The 10930-nt window shown below is 39.0% G+C and overlaps 1 protein-coding gene across 1 annotated transcript; it reads right to left on the minus strand.

Annotated features, from left to right (window-relative positions):
- Window positions 1–782: 782 nt before the first annotated feature.
- On the minus strand, window positions 783–2495 carry LOC148515131 (nodal homolog 2-A-like). Its single transcript, XM_088480458.1, has 3 exons — window positions 2237–2495; window positions 1301–2046; window positions 783–935 (listed from the first exon to the last, which is right to left on the minus strand). The coding sequence occupies exons 1-3, from the start codon at window positions 2493–2495 to the stop codon at window positions 783–785; spliced, it is 1158 nt and encodes a 385-aa protein (XP_088336584.1).
- Between the last annotated feature and the right edge of the window lie 8435 nt (window positions 2496–10930).

Raw genomic sequence — 10930 nt, forward strand, 5'->3', positions numbered from 1 at the left:
GCATAATATGCCATGTTTAACTATGTCTATTGGGCAGGGGCGCCGAGAGTCGCACCTGGCCCGGGTGAAGAAGGGGACATGGCCTAATCACGGGATGCGTGGCCACACCCCCTTAAAAAAAACAAATTTTTGCAGCGCTGGGGAGGGGGGCAGTGTGAGCCCCTTGGCCCTGCGCATAGCCAGTGTGGGTCGCGATCAGTGTGATCGCTCTCTCCACAGGCATTGGAGACTGCTATGGCTGCTGCTTAGCAGCCGCGAGCAGTCTCCCAGTGCAGCCCATCACAGCAGCGTGTGCTGGGCTGGGGGGTGGTGCCAGACCCGGTCCACCGCTGGGCCCCTCCAGTAAGCCTGGGCCCGGGTAATTAGTACCTGCTCCCCCCCTCTCAGCTCCCCTGCTATTGGGTATAGATTGTATTGAAAATTGTTCTTTTTAATTATCTTTGGTTTTAAGTATTTTTTTTGTTAAATGTTTAAAAAAGACAATAAAAAACATTTTTTAACTGAGCAGCACCAATAACCTAAGATACACAGAATAAAACCATACAGCGTTATCACTATTTTCTTTATTATATTCAAATTTTGTCTTAATTTATACATTCCATTAGGTCAATGTATATGATTCTGAACCATCATACCTCAAAATGAGGAATTGAATATCTCAGTTTATACATTATAACATTCTACTTCTAATAAATATAAATGTAATCCTATCTACATCACTTTTCCTCAAAAACATGGTGGCATAAACGATTACAGTTCTCAGATGCAGGTACTTATTATTTTCAGTTAAAACCACAGTCTTCTATTATCATGTCCTCAAGGTGCCTTAGAAGTAGGTCTTTATTTTCATAAAAGAGCATGGACAATGGACGCATCTTCAGTGGGACACATGAGGAACATTCCACTTTCTCTGAATCCTGTAACTTCACAAAGCTCTGCAGAAACATAAAAACAAACAATTAGAATAACTGACGAATTGTTAGTGACCGTGTAATATTCAGTATATAGCTTTTATTCCTCATGGTATAGATCTAGAATATTGTATATTTGTATTTTACAACATTTTTGGAAAATGTAATATAATAGAACTGTCAAGATTGGTGTGATATATAAACCATTTAAGAAATTTAATGAAAATCAGTTTACAGCAATACTGCAGAATGCTCTGAGCAAGTCTCTAGAAATTTTGACATTCAAGGGAAGAAAATATATTACCGTTTTCTCCATTCTACAATATATCCACATATTTAATTGGAGAGGGTTGTTTATGATAACAATATGTATATAAGATTATTCTTACCTTTATGTAGTCATAGTTTGTTGTCTTTGATCTTCCCTTAAATGGAGCATGGCAGATACCCACACATTGGTACGCATTATACTTTTTGGGGTAAACAACCCAGTTGTCCCATCCGATCTCCTTGAAGTCCACCAACAAGTCCACTTTCCTACACAAAGGCTTTTGTTCTTCCACTAGTGTGAAATTAGTGATGCGTGGAGTGGTTTGCTGTTTATTACGCCTGGTCTTTTTCTTTCTGCTGAATTCATCCATCTTCTTAGAACTTACTGACAATTTATTTATAAGGCCGGGAGACATGATTCTGGAGAATGACATGTCCTTAGTAAAAATTACAATGATTGCTTGGTTTGTAGTGATCTTATGTAGAGAGACATGATCCGTATTTGTGGTGTACTCTGAGAGGGATGAAGTGTCTTCACTTTCAGGCATATCTATTGATTGTGGTTCTCTATCTGCATGGACGGCCAATGTATTTTCCAATTGAAGATGAAGATACTGCTCCATCATTTTGGTGATATTGAAGGACTTCCAGGAAGAATTTTGTTTACCCGGAGTATTTGTCATGATGGACCCCAAGAGAAGTTTACCTTGACCATTCGTGGTACAGTAGACCTCCAATGTGACATTGCTGGATTTCCTAAATGATGGCAGAAGAACTCTGAGTTCAACCAAGCGTAGTTCCTCTGTTCTCAAGATTGGAGACAGGTCAAATGTTAGTGACCAGTGATTATCCTTTACAATGTAATCTGAAAAGAGAGAAATGTACTATCAGTAAACATGCATATTTGTTTTAAAATTAAAAAATCACCACAATTTCAATCATCACAATTGATCAAACTTCTTGGCAAAAATGTTTTTTTAGGCAAAATTAGAATATCCAGTTGTGTGTAACACAGAAAATACAAAGACTATAATAAAGTACTGTACTATACTCACTTTTTGCATAAATGCTCTGGACAGTGTCCGATTCTTCCAGTATTTGATCTTCTGGTCTCTGAAGATCTTTGTTTTTCCCTAAAAGCATTTGGTAAAGATGCACCATGTATGGAGGGATATTCAATCCATGTGAATAGCTGTTAACTCTTGGAGGAGGAAATCTGGAGGCCTTTTTCTCTAAAAGAATAGACGACCTCCCCAGTATGAAGCAGATGGATGTAAAATATAAGATGATCTTCAAGGCCTTCTCTAAAGACATCTTCTGCACTGTGTCTTGACCAGCTGTAGCGCAGGAGATGCTGACTGCTCAGATGCTTTCCAGGACTGAAATTAAGTTTTAAGGAATCCCAGGCTTTATATAATGGTTAAAACTGAGCTACTGTTAATCTTCACACCTATGACTATGTGACCTTTGATATGAGTGCTTAAAAGGATCAAAGCAATGAAGATCAATCATCGTTTTAATTATTTATAATGATACCAGTAGTACAATACCTCCAAGGTATCTATTAAGCATTTTTTCCTGTTGCAGGCTGGCTGCACTAAAATGTAATCAGTTACATTCAGTCTCATGCATGAATATTTTCCTATAGATTGTAATATTATGTACAGGGTCATCTTTCTTACATTTTTCTTAATACCAAATTTATTTAAGAATATTTTTAGGACAGTTTTTAAATCAATTTTGTGATTAAACCTATCAATCAATGTTTATATTTAATTTCAACTTCATTGGAATTCTTTATTGATATAATTGTCAATGTTAACCTCTTACAGTTTATACAAATCTATTCATATTGGAAACTTATTATTTCAGCAAATAAATTATAAATACTGCATATAGATATTGTTTCATTACTTTCCCATGGGATACTAAATGTTTTGTATTTTTATTTAAGGTTCACATTCATTTAATCAATAATGTATTGTAAAGTTACTTTAATAAAGTGCCAGCTGTCCATATTACAAATTGTAAAGTTACTAGTGCTTCTATGTCCATGACATAGCTTAAACTAAATACATGGGGTAATATATTTACATTTTACAATACTGTCACCTACTCGATATATAATAGTTTTGGGTAAGTTTGCAAAATAGATAGTGTTCTATCATCATTTCTGCTTAAATGCTGTACCTAGGCTTCTATGCTGTATACAGTATTTTGCTTTGACATTAAAAATAGTTTGAGAACTATTCATTTTAATATTTATGTGGGTGTATTGCCAATAGATATGGTAATAATTTTTCACCTATGGTTAAAGCACAATATTTTCTAATTTTGGCAACTTTAATTACATGCCCTCTGTTGGTCCTCACATTTATGTACCTCAGACCTGTTATGAGGATGGCATAGAGATGAGCAACAAGTTTTACAAAATGTTACATCTTCTTTATAATATCAGAACGCTGAGGTTATAAAATGTAATTTCTGAACAACTATAAATACTAATAAGTTAAATGTAAAAAAAAAAACCTTTATATTACCTACAGTATGTGCACTTTGATCTGGTATCACTTAAAGAGACTGAACCACTGAACCAGTATCACTTTATTTGATATTGCTCTGTGAAATGCTGATTTGTGTTTAGCTGCTGACACCCAGTTGGTAAAAGGTTTGCTTCTTTATTGTAATCATTCAACATTCTTTTTGATGTTTAATTACAGAAATATGTAAATAAGTTTACATTCCTTTAATCTTTTGCAAGTGATGTCTACTCCTCAAAGTATTGAACATTGCATGGCTATATGTTCTGTAATGCAGAAATGTGTTCAAAACATTAAACTTTCTCCCAGTAGATTAAAATATAGCCTTCTGCTAGTGTAATTATTTTTGGAATGTTACCATAGGACAGAGGTTCCCAAATGCGGTCCTCAAGGCTCCCCAACAGTTCGGGTTTTAGAGATATTATGGTTGAACACAGGTGGTTAAATCAAAATGACTGAGGTACTAATTAAGTGACCTGTCCTTAAACATGGATAGCTCTTAAACCTGAACTGTTGGGGAGCCTTGAGGACCGCAATTGGGAACCTCTGCCATATAGTAAAATTACCTATTGTATCCATTTTAAATGAGAAGTTGTCCTTGGATCTAAAAATGCTCATTATAATTTTCATTTTGCAGTAGCTTCTTTTTTCTTTTTTATTTTGGAGTGGTTTGTAAAACTTTTATAAAAACTGCTATTTTGAGAAAACAGCTACGTTTGCTAATATTGTTAGTTTTGCTAATTCACATGCAATATTTTGTTTGAAAGTTTAGTTAACAAATTTTTTTGAGGATTGTGCAAATCAATTTTGTGCCTTATCCCATATTTTACATATTATTCCTCACTATTTTAAATCGTAAACTTTATGCATTCTGCTGTCAGCTGTAACAATATTATAAAATCTATTTTTATTTGAATCTGCTGCATTTTTTTATTTTGGAAATGTAAAATATGTATATTGCATAGAACTTTCCCTATAGCATAATGCTATTTTGCTGTGGCATCTTTTCATGCTTTGCAATTATAAGTATGATAGATGATGAACCTCCATGTTGCTTTTGAATACTTTTTATATAAATAATAATATAAATACTTTTAATTAAGTTAATAAAATTACTATAAAAGTAGGTAATGGGATAGTGTGTTTTATTAGAGGTTTATAGAAGGAGACACCTTAGAGCAGATGTTTGAGATAGTTAATTAAAGAAAATTAACCTTCAATTGAACTGGATAAATAGAGAGGTACCATAAAATATTAGCTCAGAATAAATCTGATAATTACTTTGGTCATTAAATATATATTTTAGAGATAATAACTAACAAACCATATACTTCACAGAATAGCACAGATACTCCTGTTAGTATAGTATATGAAGGGCCCTCTTACCTCATGTACTCTTCCTACCCTCACTTTTGTTATGATCTTCCCCATACTTACAGTGGCCCTGAACCTACTCCATATGCTCCATATGATATGGTACAGGTTTCAGCCAGCATACACTTTGTTGTTATTATGACTGTATAAGTATTACTGTTCATTATAAAGCTTGTCTGTATCATAATGTGCTGTACTTGTATTCTGTTGTTGTAATTTTCTGCACTTTATTTCCTGATTTGGTTGCACTTTATCTGTATATGTACACTGTAAGACCCATTGTGACACCCTATAAATAAAGTTTATTATCAATAATAATAAATTGAAATGTTAATTCCAACAACCAACTATAATGACTTCATGCTGATTAATTTTTCTACAGATTAAAGTGATGTATGGCTATTATGGGGACAAGTATGGTATTATTACAGGAATAGGAGTATTGGGAATTTGGATGGATAATGGAGTAGGAGAATATAGGAATAGAAGCTTATGGAACCAGGATTATTGGAGTATATTGGGATGAGAGCAGCAATGTTATATTGTGACTAGTGAAATTTATTCTTTGAGCAGTGTAGATAATACTATCAGTGAAGCTGTGCTGAGGACAGTGAGGTTCTACTGGGACAGTGTCACTTTTATACTAGGAGTAGATAAATTGTGTTATGAGCAGACATATTAAATTAGGGGCAGTGCTTTGCCACAGTATAAGCACTCAAGAAGCTCCAGGCATACTTGCATGGGCAAGACATCTTAGTGAGGACTGATCATGATGCACTAAGGTGATCACAAGACTTTGTACAGCTGTTGCATTGGAGCCTGGCCTTGCTCTCTTACATATTTATATTTATCTACAGAAAGGGTCCGGACTACAGGAACACTAATGAACTCTTGCTAACAGAATGGAGATCCAAACCCAACCGGGCCCAATCATTAATGCAGTGGCAGGATTTAATAATAATTTAATAAGGGGTAAGAATGTGGAAAGAGCAGGGTGCTGGGCATATTGCAAGAAAAGGATTAGCTCACTTCGCATCCCCTCTGTCATGAATTCTACATAGATTACAAACTGTATTTATTGAAAAAGAATCAGACATGTTAGATAGAATAAAATGGAAAAAAGTTATAGATATAGACAGTTGAAACTTGGTGATTCCATTTCGAATAATACAATCGAGATTCTAATGTAATATAGATAAATTACACAAAAAATATACAATAATAAAATAAAATAAACAGTAAATAAAAATTATAGGGGAAGGTTCGGGGGAAGTTAGGTCAGAGGGAAAGGAGGAAACTAAGCGGGAGATAGATAAGGGGGTGATCTATGGGGCAAATTATCATAGTCTCAAATAGATATTAGAATCAAGAGGAGACAGATACGGGTACAGACTTGGAGCCATTAAACATGACGTATTGTGTAGAGCCCTTGAACAACAGCCAAGGGGACCACATGACAGTAAAGTCGGTAGGACTACCTTTAGAAAAGGATATGATGTCCTCCATATCCATATAATAGTCGATCCTCTTAAACCAATCTTTAATGGAGGGAGGGGAGGTGGACTTCCATAAAACAGGGATTACCGCTTTAGCTGCATTGTTCAAGTGTCGCAGTAAGGAATTCTTGTATGAAGCCATTGAAGAAGAGGTCATGTTTAAGAGCCAAAAACCAGGATCTCTAGGGACCTCTCCCCCAAGGATTATCTTGGAACATTCAAATACATTTGACCAAAATGTAACCAGGGAGGGACAATCCCACCATATGTGAAGAAGGCTGCCTGGTGCAGAGTTACATCTCCAACAAACCTTTGGGACCTGCAGAAACATTTTATTTAAAAGTACTGGATATCTATACCAACGTGATAAGACTTTGTAGAGTGTTTCAAGAGTAGCTATACAAGAAGAACTGGCAAAGGTGTTATTAAAAACAATCTCCCAATCAATATCCTGAACTTTATCTTGAAGTTCTTTCTCCCACACTGCAGTAAATGGAGGAGGCAGTTCATATAAATTTCTAATAATTAGTGAGTATAATGTAGAAATAGTATGGGATGGAGTCTGAGAGGAAGAACATAAGGATTCAAACAAGGTAAGTGTCCTGGTTAGGTCAGGAAGTTTGCAAGAGGCAGTGATAAAATGCCGTATCTGGAGGTATTTCCAAAATTAGGAATGGGGAAGATGCCATGATTCCTGGAGTTCTGTGAACGAACGCACCCCTGACGAACAAACCATCTGACCCAATCGAAAGTGGCCACCGCTCATTCAATTTTTGAAGGACAGTGTGGAGAGCCCAGGGGAAAAGTCCAAATTCCCAAGAAAGGAAGTAAGAGGGGAAACAATAGATGAAATACAGGGGAGGCGTCGCAATTTCTGCCAAGCGCGTAGTGTAGGTGTTATAGTGGGATGTCTAACAGTTGGTATTTTGGGAAGCCATGGAGCTATTTCTATGGGTTGAGCCAGACTGCTTTCCTCCAACATTATCCACTGTTTGAAACCACTCGCCCGGGTCCACTCAAGAACGTGATTAAGCATTATGGCATGATAATAGCTAGTAATGTGGGGAAGTTGCAGACCTCCATCTTGTTTGCGGCGATAAAGGATAGCATGTTTAAAGCGTGGTGTAGAAGTGTTCCAGACAAATCTACGAATAATGCGCTCCATCTCCTTAAAGCATGCTGAAGGTATATGAATTGGAAGGGTTTGCATTAAATACAAAATTTTGGGCAAGGAATTCATTTTGATCACGTTAATCCTGCCGATCCAGGATAAGCGAGTGGTGCGCCATCTGGCCAAATCTGAACGAATGGTTTGCAACAGTGGCAAAAAATTATTCGAGAACAGTTGGGATAGGTCTTTAGTCAGGAAGACTCCGAGATATTTAAGTCTAGTAGGATGCCAAACAAAGGGGAAGGATTGTTTCAAATAATTTACCAGAGATGGAGGAGCAGTCAGACTCATAGCCACGGACTTGGAATAATTAATTTTAAAATTTGAAAACATGCCAAATTTTTGAAATTCTGAAACAAGGTTCGGGAGAGAAGTAGCTGGGTTAGAGAGCACTGCAAGAAGGACATCTGCAAAGAGTGCTAGCTTATATTCCTGATTGCCTATATGAATACCAGAAATGTTCACATTACTACGTATAGCCCTAGCCAGAGCTTCCATACATAGCACGAATAAAAGAGGAGAGAGTGGGCACCCCTGCCTCGTCCCATTTGAAATAGAGAATGAGTCAGAGAGGGATCCGTTTATCCTAATTCTAGCTGTGGGGACATCATATAATGCCAAAATTCTCTGCAGACATGAAGGCCCTAATCCCAAATGACGTAAAAGACCTGACATAAACTCCCAGTCGACCCTATCGAAAGCCTTCTCTGCGTCAGTTGATAATTTAATACACTTCCCAGACTATTATTTTAATAACTTTTGTGGTATTGTCTCTGGCCTCGCGACCCAAGACAAAACCAACCTGGTCATCGTGGATAAATTTAGGTAGGAATGTTTTCAACCGGTCGGCTAGGAGCCTAGCAAAAATCTTCAAGTCAATGTTTAGGAGTGAAATAGGCCTATAACTAGGGCATAAGGTAGGGTCTTTACCCTCCTTAGGTAAGATGCTCCCAATCTGGAAGTGCCACTGGATTTATACCCAAAGCCGAGAAGGAAGGGAGATCATCGGGTGAATAGAGAACAACATTCTTCCCATTATGAGTTACTTGTAAGTTGAATGGAAAACCCCAGCGATATCTCAGGGAATGTTTGCGAAGTTGTTCTGTGAGTGGTCTCAGAGCCTTCCTTTGTTGCAAGGTATACCATGATAGGTCGGGAAAAAGTTGGATTTTGTCCCCGTTAAAATTGAGTTCTTCAAGTTGGCGGACCTTCTGCAAGATAGCTTCTTTTTGAGTATGGTAATGAAGGCGACATATTACGTCTCGGGGTTTGTCAGTGGGCAGGCCTCTCGGACGGAGGGCCCGATGCGCCCTATCAAACAAAATTTCACTATTGGGGTCTAGACCAAGAATCTCCCCAAATATTTTTTGTGAGGGCATCTGTGAGATTAGGTTGCGTTACATCTTCAGGTAGACCACGTATCCTGATGTTGTTGCGTCTACCGCGATTATCCAGGTCGTCCATACGTGATTTAAGAGAGCGGATCTCAGATTGTTGGTGGTTGAGAACTTCTGTGAATCGGTGGAAAGCGTCCGCAGATATCTCTTTGTGATCTTCCAGGCCATCAATCCTGGTTGCTAACTCAGCCATATCCGATTGAATAGTGGCCACTTCCTGGCGAATAGTAGACTGAAGCTTGGCCTCCAGAGACTGAAAGTCCTGTTTCGTAGGAAGTGATCTAACGTGAGAGAGAATTTCACTAATCTCGTCCCGGAAGGTAGGTGCTGAAGGGCTGGAACTATGAATATCTCCTGGAGACAATCTATCTGAAGAAGATTTAGCAGCAGGTGATGCTGGTGCTGAGGACTCGTCCGCCGCAGTGGAACCAGCAGGCTTTAGAATTTGACGCATGTCTTGATGGGATCCGCTATCCGACCTACCACCGACTTCCGACCTACCACCGACTTCCGACCTGGACCTTTTGTTTCTTATCCTTCCCCATTCTGAGTTCAAAAATTGTAAATTTGTGACACGGAATATGATCTGCACACAATTCCCATATGTGAAGTTGACTAGAGAAAAAAAAAGGATTGGGTCATCGCCATATACCGCCCCTCCTAGAGACCTAGGCAGCCATCAGGATTACCGTCACATCATGGCAAAGAGAGAACCATATGTGGTTTCATATCCTCAGAGAAGTATGAAACTCGTGTTGGGTACAGCAAATAAGAAAAGCACTCCGAATAAAATATGACAGACTCTAGAGGATGATGATAACTTTTTGAAATGAGATACCAAAATTCCACCACAAGAGGGAGCCGAAAGAGCTAGTATTGTTGATGAGTATAAAATCAGAGTAGAATACTTAAGGGAGACTTTTATTTAGTAATATAGATATAAATAGGTATTAAGCCCAGGTAGGTCTCTTTGAGGAACGAATGTGTATATAATTGTCACAACCTCTTAATAATTATGAAGTGAGGCATAGGGGATTAGAGGGTTCTGTATGGAGTGGACAGGGCCCCTGTAGTGGAATCGATAATCCACCATAAATAGTCTCTGTTTTGCACAGATTCAGCACTCTCACCTCAGCAGGCCAGAAGGAGGGAGTTCACACACCAGGCAGCAGAGCTCCACAGGCAGCCGGACAGGGTCTGGGGAAGCGCGGCAGAGAACCCGCGCTCCGGTCCTCACATCTCCAAGGACTTCAAGATGGCGGGCGCTCCCGCAGGTCTGCACCAGCGATCCGCCCAGGACCAGCCGGCGGGTGTGCAGGAGTGAGGTAAAGCCCCTAGGAGATGTGTAGTTGCGGCAGCGGAGGGGATTCCAGCGGGAGTCAGAGGCATCTTCAGCGAGTCCGCGATCCGTCGGGCCCTCGAGCGGGTGCCGCAAATTTAGGCCCCGGCTGCAGCGATGGTGGATAGGCCACAGTCAGCGGAAGGGTAGGAGACCCTCCCCGACTCCACAGTCCCACCACAGGGGTACCCACCAGTGCTGGGCACTATAGAGGAGCCCACCAGGGGTATTAAAGCTGGATGGAGGCTGGTGAAGGTGGAGTTTAAGGCCACTATTTCAAGAGCAGCAGAGATGTGCGTCTCTTCCAAATGGCTGCCAAGCCACGCCCCCGAATTCTACATAGATTAGTCAGCACCTCTTTTACAATGGGACTCCAGATATCTGTAGAAAATAAAAATATTGTCCAGGTACACCATGGTGTTGTATAGCATG

The sequence above is a fragment of the Taudactylus pleione genome, unplaced genomic scaffold (assembly GCF_031769625.1).
Source record: "Taudactylus pleione unplaced genomic scaffold, aTauple2 ptg000253l, whole genome shotgun sequence".
Classification (NCBI taxonomy): Eukaryota; Metazoa; Chordata; class Amphibia; order Anura; family Myobatrachidae; genus Taudactylus; species Taudactylus pleione.